Source organism: Lepidochelys kempii, chromosome 6, assembly GCF_965140285.1.
Source record: "Lepidochelys kempii isolate rLepKem1 chromosome 6, rLepKem1.hap1, whole genome shotgun sequence".
NCBI lineage: Eukaryota > Metazoa > Chordata > Testudines > Cheloniidae > Lepidochelys > Lepidochelys kempii.
Genome location: NC_136385.1, coordinates 19628112 through 19651868, shown reverse-complemented (window position 1 = coordinate 19651868; position 23757 = coordinate 19628112). Strand labels below are relative to the sequence as shown.

At 48.5% G+C, this 23757-nt stretch overlaps 1 protein-coding gene across 1 annotated transcript in view; it reads left to right on the top strand.

Annotated features, from left to right (window-relative positions):
• The window catches only part of LOC140912510 (NACHT, LRR and PYD domains-containing protein 12), a 181261-nt gene that overhangs the window by 121222 nt on the left and 36282 nt on the right, over nt 1-23757 (top strand). The window contains exons 7-9 of the mRNA XM_073346997.1: nt 422-637; nt 7560-7730; nt 13463-13633. Of these exons, the coding sequence (XP_073203098.1) occupies nt 422-637; nt 7560-7730; nt 13463-13633 (558 nt within the window). The remainder of the gene's footprint in view (nt 1-421; nt 638-7559; nt 7731-13462; nt 13634-23757) is intronic.

Here is a 23757-nt window from a genome sequence, read left to right as displayed (position 1 = left end):
GTTTTGGACTGAGATGGTCACACAGCAGAGGCTCCTCTTCCAGAGATCGGAGCCCAGCACCAAATTCCCAAAGAGAATCTCTGCCTCCAGAATGGACTCTGATCAGCGCCCAAGGCAACGAATAAACTCTACTACTGTTGACACAGCTACCAAAAGCTTACCCACAACACCACTCCCCATTTGCTGGGTGTCTCTCCTTTTTTATACCAGTTGCGACCTTTTTTCCCTTCATGTGTCTTCTCCCCACTTTGGGTCCTTTTTCTCCTCAACTTCTCATTTGTCTTCCCTCATTTCTTACCTCTAAATCCACATGTGGCTTGGTCAGGGAGAGGGGCTGTTGGGCGGGGCCACCTGTTAGATCAGATGTGATGAGCCCCCTTCACACTGTGATTCCCCTTCTCTGCGTTTCTCTCTCCTGCAGATTGTGGAGTTGTCGTCTCACAGGTGTTAGCTACAGAGATCTCGCCGCTGTTCTCAGCACCAGCCAGAGCCTGACAGAGCTCAACCTGAGTCATAATAAACTGGTTTCAGTCTCCGAGGTGCCACAAGTTCTTTTTGATAATAAACTGGGCGATGCCAGAGTGCGGCTGCTGTGTGAGGGACTGAAACACCCAAACTGCAAACTACAGAAATTGGAGTAAGTAACGTTTGACCTCCTTGGTGTATTTACAGGTGTCCTCTGTGTAAAGTGCTTGACACAGTGAGAGATGGTGGAGGGGAGGAGAAGATTTTTTTTTCTCTCTGCTCCACTCTGATGTTTCTTGGGGATGGAGAGTTGCCTTGTTACCCCCTTCCGCCCTCGTACCTACAGCTAGAGGGAGTCTTACTAGTAAGTAGTAGCTGGGTGTCAGCTCCCTGGCCCCACCAGCCCTTCACTCACTCAAGCACTCTCCTCTGGGCTTATTCCAGCCCAATCACTGAACCCCTGATTCATTCTCCTGTGATATCCAGCCCCTGAGTGTGGCTACTCACAGAAGTACCAGAATCTCTGCACCCAAAGATGTAGTGAACCCCAGTTATCAGAGTTACCTTAACCACCGCTCCTGTAAGCTACACAGCACTTCTGAACACTTATCATAAAAACAAAAAAAGGTTTATTTAAGAAAAAATAAAGATTTATCCAGGAAAGAGAGAAGGTGATGGAGAAGGTGATGGAAACAACTGGTTGAAACACAAAACAAAATCCTAAAGTGTGAACCTGGGTCTACACTTGCCAATAGTTCCTTTTGTTTCTAATGAACTAGGCTTTCCCCACAAAGTTCAGTCAGTTGCAGAACTAGCTGGTGATCCCCTGCATGCTGTGATGTTCCTTTTCACCTCCAAGTGGTTTTGATCATTTGCCATGGTATTTGATGCTTTTCCATTGAATGTTCTGGGATGTGACAACACAGCGTTCTGTAGATACATTACACGCTATACTTGATGAATAAATATCCTATGTCGTTGGTGTATTGAGATTACCAGGCCTGAGGTGAGAGCTGTTTGCAAAGAACAGGGGACCCTATACCAAGGGCGCTCTGTGTCACACCAACCCAATTTTCTTTTCTTTGTGTTAGTGGTTCTGTTTTCCTGTGTTAGTGGTTCTGTTGTGTGGTATGTGGTTGCTGGTGAGTATTTGCTTCAGGTTGGGGGGCTGTCTGTAGGCAAGGACTGGCCTGTCTCCCAAGATTTGTGAGAGTGATGGGTCATCCTTCAGGATAGGTTGTAGATCCTTGATAATGCGTTGGAGGGGTTTTAGTTGGGGGCTGAAGGTGATGGCTAGTGGCGTTCTGTTATTTTCTTTGTTAGGCCTGTCGTGTAGTAGGTGACTTCTGGGTACTCTTCTGGCTCTGTCAATCTGTTTCGGAACCTATCCTTGCAACAAAGCCCGTTGCCAACTATTCTGGGGACACCATCACAGGGCCTAATAACATCAGTCACACTATCAGAGGCTCGTTCACCTGCACATCTACCAATGTGATATATGCCATCATGTGCCAACAATGCCCCTCTGCCATGTACATTTGGTCAAACTGGACAGACTCTACGTAAAAGAATAAATGGACACAAATCAGATGTCAAGAATTATAACATTCATAAACCAGTCGGAGAACACTTCAATCTCTCTGGTCACGCGATTACAGACATGAAAGTTGCGATATTACAACAGAAAAACTTCAGAAACAGACTCCACCGAGAGACTGCTGAATAGGAATTAATTTGCAAATTGGATACAGTTAACTTAGGCTTGAATAGAGACTGGGAGTGGTTGAGTCATTATAAAAAGTAACCTATTTCCCCTTGTTTATTCCTTCCCTCCCCCCACTGTTCCTCAGACGTTCTTGTTAAACCCTGGATTTGTGCTGGAAATGGCCTACCTTGATTATCATACACATTGTAAGGAGAGTGATCACTTTAGATAAGCTAGTACCAGCAGAAGAGTGGGGTGGGGGGAGGGAAAACCTTTTGTAGTGATAAACACCCATTTTTTCATGGTCTATGTGTATAAAAACATCCTCACTTTTTTTCATGGTCTGTGTGTATAAAAACATCCTCACTATTTTCCACTTTATGCATCCGATGAAGTGAGCTGTAGCTCACGAAAGCTTATGCTCAAATAAATTGGTTAGTCTTTAAGGTGCCACAAGTCCTCCTTTTCTTTTTGCGAATACAGACTAACACAGCTGTTACTCTGAAACCTGTCCTTATGCAAGGCACTGCATTTAGCCGTATGGAGTGGAAATCTATCAACTGCATGAAAAAACTTGTACAGATACAGACAGACATCGCCTTCATTTCCAAATGCAAACAGATGGACATTGTACCAAAAGGACTGAAGGTAAAAAATCCATTACAATCTACATACCACACAGACTATGCTGACAGCTTGTGCCACACGCTCTCAAAGAAACTGCGGAACCACCTGATCAACATCCTCTACAGCAAATAGGGAAAGATTAAGAATGAGCTCTCAGAACTGGATACTCTCATAAAAAACCAACCTTCCACACAAACTTCCTCGTGGCTGGACTTTACTAAAATTAGACAAGCCATTTACAACACACACTTTGCTTCTCTACAAAAGAAAAGGACACTAAACTTTCTACACTACTACATGCCACAAGGGGCCACAGCAATGGTTCCCTCAACCCACCCAGCAATATTGTTAATCTATCCAACTATACTCTTAGCCCAGCAGAAGCAGCTGTCCTCTCTCGGGGCCTCTCCTTCTGCCCCTCCACTCCCACGAACATGATACAGTTCTGTGGTGACCTAGAATCCTATTTTCGACATCTCCGACTCAAGGAATATTTCCAACACACCTCTGCACAACATACTAATCCACAGAGACTTCCCTACCAACACTACAAAAGGAAGGATTCTAGGTGGACTCCTCCTGAAGGTCGAGACAGCAGACTGGACTTCTGCATAGAGTGCTTCCGCCGACGTGCACGGGCTGAAATTGTGGAAAAGCAGCATCACTTGCCCCACAACCTCAGCTGTGCAGAACACAATGCCATCCACAGCCTCAGAAACAACTCTGACATCATAATCAAAAAGGCTGACAAAGGAGGTGCTGTTGTCATCATGAATAGGTCGGAATATGAACAAGAGGCTGCTCGGCAGCTCTCCAACACCACTTTCTACAAACCATTTCCCTCTGATCCCACTGAGGGTTACCAAAAGAAACTACAGCATTTGCTCAAGAAACTCCCTGAAAAAGCACAAGATCAGATCCTCACAGACACACCCCTGGAACCCCGACCTGGGATATTCTATCTACTACCCAAGATCCATAAACCTGGAAATCCTGGGCGCCCCATCATCTCAGGCATTGGCACCCTGACAGCAGGATTGTCTGGCTATGTAGACTCCCTCCTCAGGCCCTACGCTACCAGCACTCCCAGCTACCTTCGAGACACCACTGACTTCCTGAGCAAACTACAATCCATCAGTGATCTTCCTGATAACACCATCCTGGCCACTATGGATGTAGAAGCCCTCTACACCAACATTCCACACAAAGATGGACTACAAGCCGTCAGGAACACTATCCCCGATAATGTCACGGCTAACCTGGTGGCTGAACTTTGTGACTTTGTCCTCACCGATAACTATTTCACATTTGGGGACAATGTATACCTTCAAATCAGCAGCACGGCTATGAGTACCCGCATGGCCCCACAGTATGCCAACATTTTTATGGCTGACTTAGAACAACACTTCCTCAGCTCTTGTCCCCTAATGCCCCTACTCTACTTGCGCTATATTGATGACATCTTCATCATCTGGACCCATGGAAAAGAAGCCCTTGAGGAATTCCACCATGATTTCAACAATTTCCATCCCACCATCAACCTCAGCCTGGACCAGTCCACACAAGAGATCCACTTCCTGGACACTACAGTGCTAATAAGCAATGGTCACATAAACACCACCCAATATCGGAAACGTACTGACCGCTATTCCTACCTACATGCCTCCAGCTTTCACCCTGACCACACCACACGGTCCATTGTCTACAGCCAAGCTCTACGATACAACTGCATTTGCTCCAAGCCCTCAGACAGAGACAAACACCTACAAGATCTCTATCAAGCATTCTTACAACTACAATACCCACCTGCTGAAGTGAAGAAACAGATTGACAGAGCCAGAAGAGTACCCAGAAGTCACCTATTAAAGGACAGGCCCAACAAAGAAAATAACAGAACGCCACTAGCCATCACCTTCAGCCCCCAACTAAAACCCCTCCAACGCATTATCAAGGATCTACAACCTATCCTGAAGGATGACCCATCACTCTCACAAATCTTGGGAGACAGGCCAGTCCTTGCTTACAGACACATCTACCAATGTGATATATGCCATCATGTGCCAGCAATGCCCCTTTGCCATGTACATTGGGTCAAACTGGACAGTCTCTACGTAAAAGAATAAATGGACACAAATCAGATGTCAAGAATTATAACATTCATAAACCAGTCGGAGAACACTTCAATCTCTCTGGTCAAGCAATTACAGACATGAAAGTTGCGATATTACAACAGAAAAACTTAAGAAACAGACTCCAACGAGAAACTGCTGAATTGGAATTAATTTGCAAATTAGATACAATTAACTTAGGCTTGAATAGAGACTGGGAGTGGTTGAGTCATTATAAAAAGTAACCTATTTCCCCTTGTTTATTCCTTCCCTCCCCCCACTGTTCCTTAGACGTTTTTGTTAAACCCTGGATTTGTGCTGGAAATGGCCCACCTTGATTATCATACACATTGTAAGGAGAGTGATCACTTTAGATAAGCTAGTACCAGCAGGAGAGTGGGGTGGGGGGAGAGAAAACTTTTTGCAGTGATAAACGCGGAGTTTTTCATGGTCTGTGTGTATAAAAACATCCTCACTATTTTCCACTTTATGCATCCGATGAAGTGAGCTGTAGCTCACAAAAGCTTATGCTCAAATAAATTGGTTAGTCTCTAAGGTGCCACAAGTACTCCTTTTCTTATTTCCCCATGTTTATTCCCCCTCCACCTCCCACTGTTCCTCAGATGTTCTTGTCAACTGCTGGAAATGGCCCACCTTGATTATCACTTCAAAAGGTTCCCCCCCACCCCGCTCTCCTGCTGGTAATAGCTCTCCTTAAGTGATCGCTCTCGTTACAGTGCCTATGGTAACACCCATTGTTTCATGTTCTCTATGTATATAAATCTCCCCACTGTATTTTCCACTGAATGCATCCGATGAAGTGAGCTGTAGCTCACAAAAGCTTATGCTCAAATAAATTTGTTAGTCTCTCAGGTGCCACAAGTACTCCTTTTCTTTTTGCGAATACAGACTAACACGGCTGCTACTTTGAAATCTGCCTCCAGAATGGACTCTAATCAGCGCCCAGGGCAAAGAATAAACTCATATACGGTTGGCACAGCTACCTCCTTCCCAAAGCTTACCCCCGACACCACTCCTCGTTTGGGGGAGTCTTTCCTTTTTTTATCCCAATTGGGTCCTTCTTTCCCTTCATGTGTCCTCTCCCCGTTTTGGGGTCTTTTGCTCCTCAATTTCTTATTTGACTTCCCTCCTTCCTTACCTTTAAATCTTGTGGAGCTCTTCTCTGTTGCTTAATCAAGTACTCCCTCTCCCCACCTCCCCCTGCTAGCGCTAATCGCCGTAGCTTCCCACATACACCCATGAGTTTTTTTCTTTCATTGTTGAACACAAACTTAGAGTCTCTCATCGCATTGGGGCGCCTCTCTTCCTGCCTCCAAAATATCTCTGGGGCTCTACCAACCATGACGGAACTTGGGGGACCCCAGGGATTGGGGATTTCTCTCCCTCATACAAATTCAGGGCTCTTTTTCTCTCTCAAACATTAGGACTTTCCTCCCCATTTGGTGAAGTGACCATATTTTGAAGGCAGCTGTAGTGATGGAGGAGGCCTTGCAGGTGACAGATGCGATGGGTGGGGTGTCTCTACATGTGTGCAAGATTTGGCAGCTGTTGGGGGTGCAGAGGGTTCCCTCTGAGCCCTGGAGGGAGGGTGGATGGCAGAGTGGTAGAATATGACAGCCATGCTGGGGCTGGTCATTGAGATGCACATGGTCATAACCAGGCTGCTGCCATAGGTCCACACTCCGCTGGGTGGTATCTCCACCAGGAGCCCAGACTCTGCAGGAAGGGACGCAGAATCCGGTAGAAAATTTCTGTTACAATAACCCCACCAGTGTTTCTGGAACAGGCCCTGCCAACGGGGTCACATGGTCACCCTCCTCTCAGGGTCTCTTCTTCCCCAAACTTTGGGGATCCCCCAGTTGTGGGGCTGGTCTCCTCTTTGTCTTCCAATCCCCCCAGCCTTTGCTCCCGGGTCTCAGTGGAAGGTAGGTGTGATGCTGCCAGTGCTGGGCCTTGCCGCTGCCTCCCCTCCCCAGACCTGAGGATCGAAGCTGGGAGCTGATGGGTTGAGGGCAGAGACAGGAGGCGTCTGTGTCCTGCAGGGGAGCAGCTGAGCTAGTGCTGGGGGTGCGGAGGGTCAGGATCTCCCAGCTCCTCCTGCTCTGAGCCTGGCCCAGCTGCCTGGGGAGGGGGCTCCCCCTACAGCCTCCCTGTCGCAATGGGGCTGCTCTGATTGCGTCGCACCGTCCCGGGGCTGGTCAGTGGCAAATCCAATCTGATTGGCTGAGAGCTGGGTAGGTGGGACTTAGGGTGTCCTGGTGGCTGCCCTTTAAATTCTGGTTGGTCAGTGGAAAGGGTGAGGGGCGGTGCTTAGTGAGAAAGTCTCACCCCAAACCTTATTCCTTATTGGTCAATGGCAGAGATTTAAGGATTGGGGTGTCTGGTCCATTCACAGTGCTGGCTGGTAAAGAGTGAAGTGCAAGGGGTGGGGCTTAGGCAGGAAGTTCCCCCCCACACTGGTTCCTCATTGGCATAGGGTGGGGGTTGGGACAGGCGGTGGAGCAGGGCTTCTACTTCATTCTTCACGTGGATTGGTCAGGGAGAGGGGCTGGTGGGCGGGGCCACCTGTCAGAACAGCTGTGACGAGCCCCCTTCACACTGTGATCCCCCTTCTCTGTGTTTCTCTCCTGCAGGTTGCGGGACTGTGGTCTCACAGACACTGGCTTCGGGGATCTTGCTGCTGTTCTCAGAACCAACCAGAGCCTGACAGAGATGGACCTGGGTGGTAATAAACTCGGAGATGCTGGAGTGCGGCTGCTGTGTGAGGGACTAAAACACCTGAACTGCAAACTGCAGAAATTGGAGTAAGTAACATTTGGCCTCCTCGGTGTATTCACAGGTGTCCTCTGTGTAAAGTGCTTAACACAGTGAGAGATGGTGGAGGGGAGGAGATTTTTTTTTTCTCTCTGTTCCACTCTGATGTTATTGGGGATGGACAGTTACCGCATTACCCCACCCCCTGCGCCTACAGAGTCTTACTAGGAGTATTTGGGTGCCAGCTACCTGGCACCACCAGCCCTTCACTCACTCAAGCACTCTCCTCTGGGCTTATGCCAGCCCCAGCTTTGCTTTGCAGGCTAACAAGATGGGCACCCTAATCACTGAATCCCTGATTCATTCTCCTATGATATACTGCCCCTGACTCTGGCTACTCACAGAAGTACCAGAATCTCTGCACCCAAAGATGTAGCATACCCCAGTTTATCAGAGTTACCTTAACTAGTGCTCCTGTAAGCCACATAGCACTTGTGAACACTTATCATAAAACTAAAGTTGGGGGGGAGGGATAGCTCAGTGGTTTGAGCTTTGGCCTGCTAAACCCAGGGTTGTGAGCTCAATCCTTGAGGGGGCCATTTTGGGATCTGGGGCAAAAATTGGGGATTGGTCCTGCTTTGAGCAGGGGGTTGGACTAGATGACCTCCTGAGGTCCCTTCCAACCCTGAGATTCTATGATTTTATAAAGTAGGTTTATTTAAGAAAGAATAAAGATTTATCCAGGAAAGAGAGAAGGTGATGGAAACAACTGGTTGTAACACAAAACAAACTCCTAAAGCGTGAACCCTGATCTACAGTCATCAATAGTTACCTTTCCTATCTAATGAAAAACGTTTTCCCCACAAAGCTCAGTCAGTTCCAGAACTAGCTGGTGATCCCCTGCCTGCTGTGATGTTCCTTTTCACTTCCAAGTGGTTTTGATCATTTGCCATGGTATTTGACACTTTTCCATTGAATGTTCTGGGATGTGGCAAGGGTAGACAACACAGGGTTCTGTAGATACGTTACATGTTATACTTGATGAATAAATATCCTTTAAGAAGTATTTGGTGTAATGAGTTTGTCAGGCTTGAGGTGAGAGCTGTTTGCAAAGAACAGGGGACCCTTTGCCAAGGTTGCTCTGTGTCACACCAACCCAATTTTCTTTTCTCTTATTCTTTATCTTTCCTCTTATTTCACCATCTCCATCTCATGCTGACCCTGGTGTTGTTCCTGGTAAGGGCTTTAGCGAAGAAGTGATCTTGCATTTTGCTCGGACCATGGCCAGGCCAGGGCTCAGTCTGATCCCCGCTCAGAAGGCCTTCTACAGCTGAGTTCTAGCTGTTGAGAACACTCTGCTGCAATGCCCAAGAGTCTGAACCTGGGCATCTCCAGTGAGATTGTCCCTGTGGAGCGCAGCTGAGACTGTCTGCTACAGGCCATTTGCCTTGGCAGTAACAGCACAACTCCGCACCATACCTCTAACGCTGCCCAGCCACACACAAACGTGCGCACAGCCGTGCACAGGGATCCCATGACCTCTAGTGTTTAATCTGCTCAGAGGAAATACAATCACATATTTTTTACCAACACATCCCTCTGCACTCTTTTAGCACCAACACTGGCAAAGCTGCTGCAGATGTGCAGTGAGTCTCCGCGCAGTGCAGTTCCACGCTGCCCTTACCCCATTCTTCCACAAGCACTTTGATCACTCAGAATCACGGGGCTCAACACAGGAGATTTTAGGGGAAATGTAATAGCCTGTGATGTGCAGGAGGGCAGACTAGATGAACTAATAGTCTCTTGTGGCCTTAAACTCGGTAAAGCTGATTCTGTCACCTGACAAGCCCCTCACTGGAGTTATTTACCAAAATTCATAATTTTGGTTCAAATTTGGATGAAGTACTAAGCAAAATATTCCAAAGAGAATTGTTTCCATTTTTCAGCAAGCTGTGCCACTCGTATCCCGGCTGCATGCCAGCCCCAGAGCAGGTGAGGGGAGACTCAGTGGTCTCTGCTCAGTGTGCCCTCAAACACCCACCCCTCAGATTTACAAAGACATAGTGAATGAGAAATACAATGTTATAGCATTAGAACTTCAAACATGCGTCAGCTTTAAAAAAATTGCTTGGTGCATTGGTAATTCTTGTGCAAAAACATAAAATGCTACACCATGGCCGTGCATGAACACAGACACCCCACAATGCATAATGACTGCCTGTTGGCAGCATCCACATCAATTTCCACACTCCTGAGATGTACTAAAGGGAACTCAGAGCTGGGTAATTAGTTAAAAAATTAACACCCGGATGAACCCTATCCTCTACATTCCTCCACACCAACTAAAACCTCTTTTCCATGGTTCTCCATCACCAACTGAATGCTCCCATCCTTCCAGCCCCAAGGGACTCCACTATAGGTGGGGAAGAACTTCGGTGAGCATTCTCTCGGCTGCGTGGAGGACCTCCAAGGATATTCTTCCTTTGAGCCCAGAGTACTCTCCTGTCTAGCTCCTATAGGAAAACAGGATAGAGAGAAACTGAGTTTAGCTACTAAACAAACAGAACATCTGAAAAAAATAACAAAATTTAAACAAACAAGCAAACTCTGTCTAAAAAACTAGGGACAATGCTGCATCTTATGCCTGTGTCTGTCAGTCCCAAGCCCGGATAAAGTCAGGAGGGTTGTGTACAAGGCTAAAGACATAGTCTCATAAAAACATCTCACCAGTTATAGGTTTCAGAGTAACAGCCGTGTTAGTCTGTATTCGCAAAAAGAAAAGGAGTACTCGTGGCACCTTAGAGACTAACCAATTTATTAGAGCATAAGCTTTCGTGAGCTACAGCAAGTACTCCTTTTCTTTTCAAGAAACAGAACCAGGATACCATTCCGGTAAAAATGAACGCTGCTGCCCCTTTGTGCTTCAGGAAGGCTCCTGATGAAAGCCAGTCTCTGGAAGCCAAGGCCCTGAAAAGTTGGATGCTGACAGCAAGAAAACACTTCAGGGTTGGTTACTGGAATATGAGAACAATGTTTCACACATCAAAGATCTTGCAGATCATGAGAGTTATGGGTAACTATAGACTTGAAATCCTGGGCATCGGTGAGAGCAAATTGAGAGATGTGGATAAGAAATACTTCGGGCAAGAGAAGAAACATCTGATTTATTCAGGGCGTAGTGACAACAAGCGCTCAGAGGGAGTAGTTCTCATTATGACAGATTCTGTAGAAAAATCACTCATCAACTGGGAACCTACTAACCAGCACATCATAGACGCCCGTGGTGGTGTTGATGTACAACAAATCTCTCAGAAGCTTTTCTTAGAGGGATTTTATATTTCCTTTATTTCAAAAAACCTTTTGAAATGCTAATTTCAAAGCAACTCGCCATTGCATGTAATGACTGGAGGTCAGAGACGCTAAAGGCATTCATGAGTGGCTCTGGGAGCATTCACACAATCTAGCTGGGTGTGGGGCTCCACATGCAGTTGTACTGTGGGGTAACAGCACCTGCAGGGGTTTGCTGCTTGCCACCAGTCTGGCATTGTGAGAGACAACCCAGAATAGAGAGTAAAGGGGGCACAGCGGTCCCACAGTCACAGGTCGCACCTCGGGGGTCCCATCACACCTCCCCATTGGGCAGAGTAATAATATCTTAAGGCAAATGAGGTGATGAAGGAGGCCGTGCAGATGACAGCTCTGATGGAAGGGGTTTCTCGACGTGTGTGCAACATTTAGCAGGTGGGGGTGGGATCATGTTTGGGTGTGCAGGGTGCTCATTGTGAGGCCTCAAAGGAGGACAAAGACAGCTATACTTGCAGGTGGTCCTTGAAGTGCACATGGACATAGCCAGCCTGCTGCCATGGTTACCCCTTCAGCTGGCTGGCAGCTCCATCAGGAGCCCAGACTCTGCAGGGGGGTTAAAGAAACTAGCAGAACTCCTACTTTTATAACCCCTCCAGAGACCCTGGAACAGGCCCTGCCAACAGGGTCACACAGTCGCCTTCTTTTCAGGGGCTTTCCCTCCCCACATCCTGGGGAACCCCCTGCCAGGGGGATCTTCTTCTCTTCGTCTCTCCCCCACTTTGATCCCTGGTCTCAGAGGAAGGTGGGTGTGGTTCTGCCAGTGCTGGGCCTCGCAGCTGCCTCCCCTCCCCAGGCCTGAGGCTCAGAGCTGGGAGCTTATGGGTTGGGGGCAGAGACAGGAGACGTCTGTGTCCTGCAGGGCAGCAGCAGAGCTAGTGCCAGGGTCATGGAGGGACAAGATCTCCCAGCTCCTCCTGCTCTGAGCCTGGCCCAGCTGCCTGGGGAGGGGGCTCCCCCTACAGCCTCCCTGTAGCGATGGGCCTGCCCTGTTTGGGTCACTCCATACTAGGCAGTGATGAGCTGCCAAAATCTTAACAACGGGTTCCTTCCTCACCCCACGAGGGGGTCGTTGCCCACCCCCGCCCCCTGGGACTCCAGCCCCATCCACCCCCCTCCCCTGTCCCCTAACTTCCCCCAGAACCGGGCAGGAGGGTCTCGTGGGCCACCATGATGGGTTCCCACCCCACCCCTAAGAGCCAGAGGCACCTGCTGAGGGGTGAGGTGGGGTGTCCCGGAGGTGCTTACCTGGGGCAGCTCCCAGGAATCATCCGGCAGGTCCCTCTGGCTCCTAGGGGTGGGGGACGTAGCTGAGGGGGAGCAGGGGGAGCGGCCGCTCCCCCACTCATAACATCAAAAGTGACGCCTCAGGCGCCGAGTCCCTGGGTGCTCTGGGCTGGAGCATCCGTGGGGAAAATTTGGTGGGTGCGGAGCGAATCAGCTGTTCGGTGGGAAGCCTGGGAGGGCTGAGAAGCAGATGGCGGCTTCGCGCTTAGGCCAAGGGTGGTGGAGGTGAGCTGGGGCGGGGCGTGCCCCCCCCCGGTTACCTGCTGCGGTGCGCACCCCCCAGCTAAGCTCCGCCTCCCTGGGCCTGAGCGCGAAGCCGCCGCTTGCTTCTTAGCCTGCCCCGTCTTCCCGCACAAACAGCTGATTTGCGGGAAGCCTGGGGGGTGGAGGTGGAGAAGCAGAGTGGGGCGGCATATTCAGGGGAGGAGGCGGACTAGAGGTGAGTTGGGGTGGGGGGCGGGGCGGGGAGCTGCCGGTGGGTGCTCTGCACCCACCAAATTTTCCCCTTGGGTGCTCTAGGGCTGGAGCACCCATGGAGCCAGCGCCCAAGGTGCCACTTTTGGCCAGTTAAACTTAGAAGCCCTTTTAGAACCGGTTCTCCCTCGCGGAACAACCGGTTCTAAAAGGGCTTCTAAATTTAACAACCAGTTCTAGAGAACGGGTGCGAACAGGCTCCAGCTCTCCACTGATTCTGGGGCTGATCAGTGGCAAGACCAACCTGATTGGTCAGCAGCTGAGTGGGCAGGACTTAAAGAGCAACTTTTTACTCTTTCTGAATTCTGGTTGGCCACTAAAAAAGGGCGAGGGGGCGGGGCTCAGGAAGGAGTTTTACCCCAAACCTTATTCCTCATTGGTCAGTGGCAGAGGTTTGAGGGTCTAGGCCATTCTCCCTGTTGCTTGGTGAAGGGCAAAGGGCACGGGGTGGAGTTGAGACAGGAAGTCCCACCCACTGCTGATTTCTCACTGGACACAAGGTGGGTCTTCGGACAGAGTCTGTAGCAGGATTTCTGGCTCATTCTCGATGCTGATGCGTCAGGCAGAGTGGCTGGTGGGTGGGGCCACCTGTTTGAGCAGCTGTGAGGGTCCCCATTCATATCATGATCCCCCTTCTCCGTCTTTCTCTCTCCTGCAGCTTGCGGAGCTGCGGTGTGACAGCCGCTGGCTGCGGGGATCTCGCCCCTGTTCTCAGAACCAGCCAGAGCCTGACAGAGCTGCACCTGCGTGGTAATAATCTGGGAGATGCTGGAGTGCGGCTGCTGTGTAAGGGGCTGACACACCCGAACTTCAAACTGCAGAGACTGGAGTAAGTAACAGCCGGCAGAGAGAGGGAGAGGCTACTGTCTGGAAAACCACCCATCACAGGACTTGGGTATCTCCGGGGAAGGTTACAATAACTGCATCTGTGTACCACCCCTGGCACTGTGCGTCCAAATTCAACCCAGGGCAGAAATCTGAAGTAAAAGAAGCAGGCGTATTGCTCCAGTCTGCCTCTGTTACAGGGGGATTTTAATTGGAGGGAAATAGGATCTGAGCATGGCAGAATATGCAGAAGGTGCTGAAACTATTGTTTGAAAATAAAATAACTACACAAGCAACTGCTTGTTAGGAGGGGAGGACAATTGGGGGTGAAAGAATAGGTGGGAGGAGGGGTTGAGGCTCAGGAAATGGGGGTCTAGCAGGAGTGGGAAGGAGACGGATGGGAGCTGGAGAGGGGGACATGAGGGTCTGCAATGGGCACAGGGGGAAAATAGTTTGTGTGAGCCACAACCTGTGTTTCCCCAGCTCCTCTACAGCGATGTGTCCTCCCCCATCCCTGCTGCCCTCATGTGAGCCATGTGACGGGGATTGCTTGCTGTGGGTGTCTGAGCCCATTTCCCTACCCCACATGAGAGCCAAGGTCTGGGGAATCCCTGCCCACTAGCTTAGAACTGGCATGTTCAGAGATGCACCAAGAACAAAGTGCTGAGACTGGGGCGAGGAGCTAAGAACTAAGACACTTGGCACACATCAGAAACTCTGGCACTGAGGAGGGGGAAAGGAACAACCACTGAAAGGAATGGAGCAGTTCACATATCTGAGCTATTTTTTCAGGCTATACTCATCCCCATGCGGTAGTCTCTTTCAGCTGAGAACATTGCGTTAAATGAATGGGCCATTTAACACTAGTCTGAGCCTTCAACTTTGAGGTTTGAAACACGGCCAGGGTGGAAATCTGAGAATGAACTTAAATATGTGGGAAAAATTAAATTAAGGTAAACGCCCACACAACCTTAACGCTGCCCTCTCTGAATGATGTCTCAGAATGACCATAACATAAACACTTGCAATCCGGCATTTCATTTGATGGACAGATGCTACCTGCCCTTGCCCTACACTCAAACAATGAGCCTACTCCACTGAGAGAATGCCACATTTGTAAAATTTAACAACCCCTTCATACCCTTTACAATCCCTTCAGACTTGCACACAGGTTACTACCTCAACCTATACTTTCCCCTACCCATCATTAAATCCACAGACTGCTCTCACATCCCACCTCACTACTGACAATAGCCATAGCACCCAGTGCCCTGCTACTGACACAACCTCCACAATTCTCTACTGGAATGATGCCAACTGGAACCTCATGGTTCACACGAACCTCTTTCTTTTGAGAATATACAGGAGGAAGACTCAGACCCAGAGCTCCTTGTATCACAGTCACAGCTCTTCCCAGCTGCTTCAGCTTCTTCCTCCACTATTCAATACAGTTACACCTAACACAGTGAATTCATCTGGAGTGCATGCACTTATTCCAAGTGACTCTTGCCAGCTCCAAGGGGGCAGAGTTAAGGTTGTGTGGGTGTTTACCTTCACTCTCTATTTCCTAGTTTTCTGAAGTGTGAGAAGGGCATAAGCTATCACTTGCCAACCTTAACTCTGAATTCAACAAGATTTGTCATGTAATTAGTGTATTACAGAATTGCTTAAGTGCCCCAGCCGCGATCAGGGCCTCAGTGTGTTAGGCACTAGACATGTTGTATTGGCAGGTGTCACCAGTCAGTTCTCTTATAGTCGTCCAAGTTCTTTTTTAGCACTTAAGCAAGGTTTAGTCTTGGGGTGACACGTTTTGTGTTAATTTTATTGGGTTTCGCAAGGTTTGGTGGAGATGTAGTTTTGGAAGGAGTGAATTGTGTAAGAAGCCAGAGAGTTTGCTGTCTGCATTGCACTTTGATTACAGCCTATTCTGGAGGCCGGTTTCTGCTTGGGAGTTTGGTGTTTGTCTGAGAACCCTGAAAGAGGAGACAGCCCTTTATGCTGTGTGACCGTCTCATTCCAGGACAGAGGGAAGTGGAAGGAAATATTATTCCCATTTTTCAGATGAAAAAATGAGACCCAGAAAGATGGAATGACATTCCCAAGGTCGCACAGGTAGTGTATGGTAGAGCCAGGAACTGAACACAGATCTCCCAAGTTCTCATCCAGGGCTTTAACTGCACAACCAGGCTTTCTCTTGCAGGGAGCTGTGTTCATTCTTGTGTTTCTTGATTTCAAAAATCTGCTGTTTTTAATGGACATTGTCTTTTTTATATGGTTAAGGTTATTAAGGCAGAGCTATTTAACCAGAGTACCACTTGAGCATCCCTCTAGATTACAGCCACCAGAAACCCCCATTCAGGGTAGAAACCAAGACCACAGAGCTAAACCTGGCAGCTCCCTTAAAGGGACAGTGCATCCTATGTCAACATGTTAAAATGTCTCAGCAAATTCAGCCTTAACTTCTCACAATTGAGTGTTGCAATTGATTGGTCATGGGTGGGAGTTGTCCTCATGGATGATGACTATATTGTGGCATATGCTTCCAAAGCACTGGTTAAACACAACACTTCCCTTTGAGAGACACATGCTGGCTGTTGTGTGTGAGATGTATTCTAGCTCTACTGATTTCTGACCATATATGTTCATGAAACTTAGGTGCCGGAAGCCATATTACACAATCCACTTTGCAAAGCATCACCTGCCATTTTATTGTGATGATTACAATACTTGGAATTTTTGGGCCTCAGCTCCTGGAGTCATGTGAATAATTTAGAATTTCAGCTTAAAATTTATTGATAATTATGTTTCTAGGCCCTCAGGATTGTGGAGAAAAGATTAAGAATGTGAACCATGTGTAACCTACACACTCAGGAACTAGCAGGCTAAGAAAAAGAAACACAAAAGCATTAATTTAAATCATGATTTGGGGATCATGAAGTCTGACTTTTGAACTTCTGCAATTGGCAATACTGCCTATTGTTGTCAGATGTCACTCTTTCAAATGTTGATAACTTTTCAGCTGCATGCGTGTGCTCCCTCTGTGTGCTGCCCTGGCTCTGCGCAGATAGCTGGCAAAGCAGACCCCAAGAGAACCCCCAGAATCAGATAAGGTACGAAGGCACCTAGCAAGGTTTATTGGAAAATGAAGCACAGGAATAGTTTCCAGTAGACTACAGGATTTACCACAAATATGTGCCCCCTAACAATGGACTAAGTTCAGTCACTGGCAGGATTTCCCAGTGCCCCCTAAGCTGGACAAAGACAGCCCCTCTGGCTCCTCTCCTGACTCCATCCAGTTTCATTAAAATCCCTTGGGATACCAGCTGGCTCTTAATAACCTGTGCTGGGTAAGATCTCTCTCTCTCTGGATTCTGGTCACTGCGGTGCTGGAGCTGCCATATCCCTGAAGCCACAGTCTCACTTTTTGGGGGAGTGGGAATTTAGCAGGGGCTCCCTGATCTGTGCTGTCTCTCTCCTCTCTCCCAGCTTCCAATTGTAAACCCTCTCCCTTTGTCAGGCTGCCTCTCTCCCTCTCACACACACACAAGTGGCAGGGGGAAGTGTATCAGGATCTCTCTCTCTCTCTCTCAGACATACACACACACAGAGCAGGCAGTACAGGGGGATCTCTCTCACTGAGGACTGTGGGATTGTTTAGAATGGAGGTTGAGAGTGAGTGTGCTTTGCTGTTGTCTGTGTTTTGGGGAATTTTTGTTTGTTTGTATGTGTGTTTCATTATTTTTTGGTAGTTGTGGGTTTATTTCAGGCCTTCTTTTGTCTTAGCAGGCTTTTGGGCACCCTGTGGACTGGGATGGCTGGTTGAGGGCCCAGGGGGACAAAGATTACAATTTGTCGCAGAGTCTGAGAGTTTAACGTGTGGCTATGGGTTTCGGATTTTGCCTCCAGGCTTTTCCTCGGTGGAGGAGCATGTTCTAGCTGTGTGGAAGGTCATTGGGTTTAAGAGGTGAGGTATTGCCTCCCGCATGAGCAAGGCTGTGTTGTTTGTTGCCACACGAAGCCTCCGTAAGCAGATGGTTGTGGAGGGGATTAGGGTGTTTTTGTCCCTGTTGTGCCCCTCTCAACACCTGCTGTTCAAGTTGCTGTTTCTAATGTCCCTCCATTTTTAGGAAATGAGCAGGTGGCCAGAGGCCTGGCGAGTTATGGTAAGATCACTAGCCCTATTAGGAGGATTCCTTTCAGCTGTAAAGCCCAGAAGTTCAGCATGTCTTGTCCTTTCATTGGCAGCTCTATATGATATTAAACTGTGCTTCCAAAGTATTTAAGGTGTCCCTGAAGTATAGGATTGGGGAGTGTGACAACATCATGGCTGTTACTCTGGCTGTTACAAACACGGCTGTTACTCTGAAACCTAACATCCTGTTTGTTGCCACTGAGGAAGTGGCCTGTTTTCGTTGTGGGAGTCTGACACACTGAGTCAATCAGTGCCCTAAGAAGAGGCAGGCTGCCCCTGGTGACCCTGTGCCTGGGAATGTGGGGGGCTCTGAGGGTAAAGCGCAGGGTGGGGTGGCTGCAGGAGGGACTGAGTGCCAGCAGGCTCCAGCTGTCTCTGGGGATGTTGGTTCTGGAGGGAAGGGGGTTAGTGGCCCCTTTACACCCAGGGGTGATGGTATTAGTGGCTCTGTGGCTCCTGATTCAGTGGACTCTTAGCCTGAGCCTGTCTGAGAAATGGAGACTGGGCCTGTCGCTGTGGTTTCCACGGCTTTGGCTGTGGATTCTGACTTTTTGGCAAAACTCCAGAATAAAAAACAGCTATTGAAGGCCCCAGTGGATTAGTTTGGTCAGTGCAGTCGGGGAGCACATGGCTGCAGGTGCTGCTGAGGGTCATTCTTTGGTTGGAGGCATGGGGAATTCTTAGGTATTAGTACCCTCAGTCCCGGCAGCCCACTCCCTACAGTCTCTCTGAGGTTCCCCCCCGCCCTCGAGGTCAGTCGTGACTCTGAGTCTGAGAGTGTGGGATGAAAAACTCATGGATTCTTTGGGACCTGAACTCCCTGAAGGGAAATATACCCCGGACGCTACTGGCAGGTTTCTGGATGAGACTAAGATGTAGACTAATGTGGTATATAAGTATTAGAAATTAGGTTAGAAATATTTCATAAGCCAGACATTTTTGCACTGAATCTATTTACTGGCTCGCGACAGGCCATCGAAGTTTACAAATGGGTCCTGAGACCAAAGAAGTTGAAAACCACTCTTTTAGCTCAGCCACGGCTCCCATGGCTTCTAGACTTCTGGCTCCCTGTCAGCCCTAGTGGATTGATTGTGAATCAGGATTCTAGAAGCCATGGGAACCTAGAAGCCCTGGGAACAGTGGCTGAGCCAGGAGCCTTAAAGGTAGGGAGCTGGTGCTTCCAGACTTTTCAGCTCTGCAGCTGGGAGCCAGAAGCCGATCCCTATGTTGAGGTGGTATTCTCAGAGCTTCCAGGTGCTCAGCGGATAACTTCTACCAGTTCATCAGAAAACACATACTTCTTGAATATCATTTTTATTTAATTTAAATTTATATACAGATTATAGTAGTTTATGCTTTAACACAGGATGTTATAATTTCTTATTTAATTGTAAATATTTTAAAAGCAAAATAGATTTGATTTAAATAAAAAGTCCAATTTCAATTAATCTGATTTAAGGAAAAAAATCAGACAATGACTGATTCTTTTATTAAAACAAACATCCATTTTCCTCCACCCTTCTTACACTCAATATCAGGTGTGAGGCATGACCCAAAGCAGAACATAACTGTAGGCATATTTCTGCAGAAATTGCTTGTTTATGTGACCACTTTTGAGTAGAGACTAAACACAAAGGTTTAAGTTTGTGTGACAGGGATTTTTTTAGTTTACAATGGAAACAAATTTCCATGAGGAGGTTTTTCACCATATCTTTGATTGGCTCTTGGGGGAAGACAAGGCAAGGTGGCTGTGTAGCCTCCTGGCTGGGTGCCGGGAGCACAGCATTGCAGCTGGCAGTGGGGCCAGGAGTGCAGCCCCACGACCATACTCCTGGCAACCCACTGCTGGCCACGGGGCTGCATTCCTGTCTCCGCAGCCGCCCCACCTCTTCCCCCGAGCGCCCCCTCCACCCCACCAGTCCCCGCTAGGTCAATGCCGGGCTGGCCCCTGCCGCCAGAGCAGAGCCCTGCAGCTGGCAGCAGCAGAGGGGCTAGCATAGACCTCCCCTGATCTGGAAAATTCCCGGGTTCAGGGTGCCAGACCAGGGAGGAACAACCTGTAGTTTTAGCTCCGGCTGCAGCACCCCAGCCAGCGTCCCCAGAGCCACAAAGGGCATCCCAACCACCTACCGAGGGAAGGACAATCCCCATCCCGGGGACCGACAAACAGCCAGAAGGGTCAGCCCTATCTCCAGAATCCCCATGCTGGACCACACTGTGAGGAGGATCAATGCCCTTTTGCAAGGCAGCAACCTCACTAGATGGCTAAGTGACCTCATACAGATCATCCAGCTCAAAACCGACATGAGACGGGTCAGTGCTCCCCCGCATGTAACCTCGCACCACGCTGCCATCGGAGCAGCCAGCACCGCCTCACAGGCTTCCCGGTGAGACGCAGCCGATGGAGGAGCTGCCCGCAGACCCCAGACCGCACAGCAGGACCTCGCCCCTAGGAGACACAGCACTACCTCCAGGGCCGCCCAGCGAGACCCCGTCCGCAGAAGGTCCCGTGTTCCACCAAGGACCCCCAGCTGAAAATCGCCCACAGGAGAACCAGCACCGGTCCCAGTGCTTCCAAGCAAGACTGCTTTCCTCTGAGATCCAACACCAGCACTTCCAGAACTCCCCTCCCTCCTGAAAGAGCCAGCACTGCCCCAGCAACACTGGGAGAAGTCCCCCCTACCACACCAGTGACCCTGCCTCAAGATCCAACTGAGAACCAGTCTTAACTTCGGGAGGTAACAAGGCAGCAGGTTGTCCCTGCAGCAGCTTCCCAGCCCGAGCCTTCCCAGATGGGGCAGCCAGAGGAGCAGCAGCCATGGGCAAGGGCTGCCACACCATGGCAAAAAGCCTGGATGGAGGAGCTGGAGAAGACGGACTCCTTCGAAGACTTTGATGCCCTTATGGACAGACTGACCGTGGAACTGTCTGTGGAAATCGCATCCGGGAGCAGCGAACCCCAGGAGGGCATGTAGACCGCTCGCAGGTTTCCTGCACCAAACCGTAACAACAACACCAGAGAAGGCAGGAGAAGGAATGCCAGCTGCTGCTACGACCCAGTGGCTGCATCCCATATCCAGAATCTCTACAGGATGAACCGTCCGAAAGCCATGAGAGAGATCCTTGACGGGCCCTCATCCTACTGCGCTATCCCATCTGAGAGACTCTTCTCCTACTTCAAGGACGTGTTCAATCACGAGGCCCAAAACAACGTACCTGAGAACACTTATTCCCTACCACTTTTAAAAACTCACACACATTAATCTGGAACAATGCTTGGTATGTACCCAATGTATCTCATCAGCTTTATAATCAAGATTTTTAATTTTTCATAACCCAAGCTTCACCCCAGATGTACAGTACCTTTCCTTTAAACCTGTGTAACGTGAACTTTAATAAAATTATTTATTAGTGAATTGCAGTCGTGGTAAAATGCCTTGGCTGAGATCAGGGCCTCACTGTGCTAGGCACTGTACATGTTGTTATGGAAGGTGCCCCCAGGTGGTGCTGTTACAGGTGCCCAAGCTCACTCAGCACCAGCGGCAGAGCTAGGCATAGTTCCAGTCCAATGGTCTTTCCACAAGAATGCATCGTTGCTTTGTGATTCCCTCAGTGCTCCTCTGTCGCCCATACATTTTGTTATAGCGGAAAGGGGATAGTGGTCATACTTCGAAATGTTTACAATGAGCAGCCGCTAACAGGACGAGTGAGAGAAATCTCTTCCATGCTCCATGTCCCAAAACCTTGACAGTTTTATTACAGGTTTGTTACATAACTTTTAGCATGTGAGAGAAGACTGGTGTGTCTTTCTCCTTCTTCACCCTCGACACAAACATTCCCTGCAACATGTAGTCCCTGAACCAATATTTCCAGCTCCCGGTCTCTTTCCCATCCCATTAAGCCAGTGGTTCCCAAACTTTAACAACTCACGAACCCTTTCACTAAAATGTCAAGTCTCGTGAACCCCCTCCTAAAAATGAATGTGTGCAGGGATTTTCTCCCTTACCTGAGCATAAATTATAAAAGCAGTGATCTAGGAGATATAAAATTTGTTTTATGACATGCTTATTATGCTATTTATTATTAATTATTTATCACTACAGTATTTTTATTACATTATGAAAACGGCAACACTCTTCCAAGATCTCACTTTTCTAGCTTGTATCACTTTGATTAAGCCAGTTATAAGACAAGGCTCCTATGTTTCATCAAGGAGTATCAAATGTGAAACAGCATGAAGGGATTTAAGAAGCCAACTCAAAGAGTTCCTCCTACACAAGCATTCAGGTCTTGAGCAGTCCAGGCAAACAACGCACGATACAACAAAGCTTAAATTTGTTCTTCATAATAACTTTAAAAACAACACTAGCAGCCTATTTAATTTGAAAAACAGCAAAACAAATCCTCAAGAGCCCCCTGTAACATTTCGCGAACCTCCAGGAGTTCACAAACCCCAGTTTGGGAACCACTGCATGAAGCCATTGGTTGGCACTGTAGAAGCCATTAACATGTAAGAAGCATCTCCTTGCTGTCTCCTGCCCTATGCTGCTGAATGCGCATATCACAGGCAGCCGCTTAATGGAGGGCTGTACACTCCCTTGGTTACACAGTCCAAACCGCACACAGAGCTGGGCCCCTCACTCCCACTATCCAGCTCCAGTTGGAACTCCTGCCCCTGCTTCAGCTAGACGTCCCCAGCCATGTCCCAGGTCCACCCAATCCACCCCTCCTCCAAACTGGGACACTCCCCTCACACATTCTGGCCAGCCTCCCCCTTCCCCCCACACAGGGGTGATGTGAATTTTAATTATTCCTTGTCTGGATTTCAGATGTTAAATTTGTTACCTTCATTCCCACCCAGGGACGTTCAGGGAGGGGACGTTCAGGGAGGGGAGCTCAGATCCCCCAAGAAGACCAGGGTCCCTCAGCTCCCAAAACTTACAGTGGGCAGGGAGAGGGACTCCGAGCCCTGTAAAGGGGTAGGTGTCCCATAGATCTCAGCACACACACAGAAGGGGAAAATGCAGTGCTGACAGGACCCCTCACTTAAACCCCCATCTTCTGCTACCACTCACATTGTAGCTTGATCTATAGATTATGAATATAAATTTCCAGTTATTACTTTGAGGGTAGACAGGTTGTTGTCCCAAGATCAGGCCCAGTATCATTAAAATTATTAGATAGTTGGGAACCCCGATATGCACAGGTGCAACACTCACATTATAGGAACTCTTTTATATTTACAAATATAGAATTTCTTAGTACATTTAGCAAAGTCGCACACACTCTAACTCAATAAGGTAGATAGAGATACTACAGAAGGTACATCAGAACATCCCTACTCACACCATCCTTGCAGGACAACATGAAATGTTAGCCATTATCTTCTTCATCACAGTCATCTTCCTCATCTTCACCAGAGGCCATCATTCTGGCCCCTCCTAAGGGCTACATCTCTCTCTCTCTCCCACCCACCCACAGGCTGGGATGCCACTTTTATAATATGTTAAACTGACATTTACCGTGTCTAATGCCTATTCAGTAGGGGTTTCTCCCCTTTTCCTTATTTGTATTTCCACCTCCCCTTATCAATGTTCAGATGTCCTTCTTGTACAGGTTAGTATGTTCATGATTTCACCCCATTATCATATATGTCAATTCATTGCCTTGGCACTCTTGCAGTCAGATCTCCCATCCAAAACCTCCAGAAGCTGGTCTTAGTTCATATTCTGTGGTTGGCTAATCTCATTATGGACAAAATTCCTCCCTACACTCTACTTCTAGTTTCCCAAAATTTATGAGTTACCTGAGTTTATCTGTGCCAGAGGTCGTAGGCCTCAAGCCCCATGCTAACTGCTGAAGCCAGTGCCTTACAGGATACGAGCCTGTAGGTTCCTTGCTCTACTGCTGTATATAATAAAGCAGAATATAAAGCA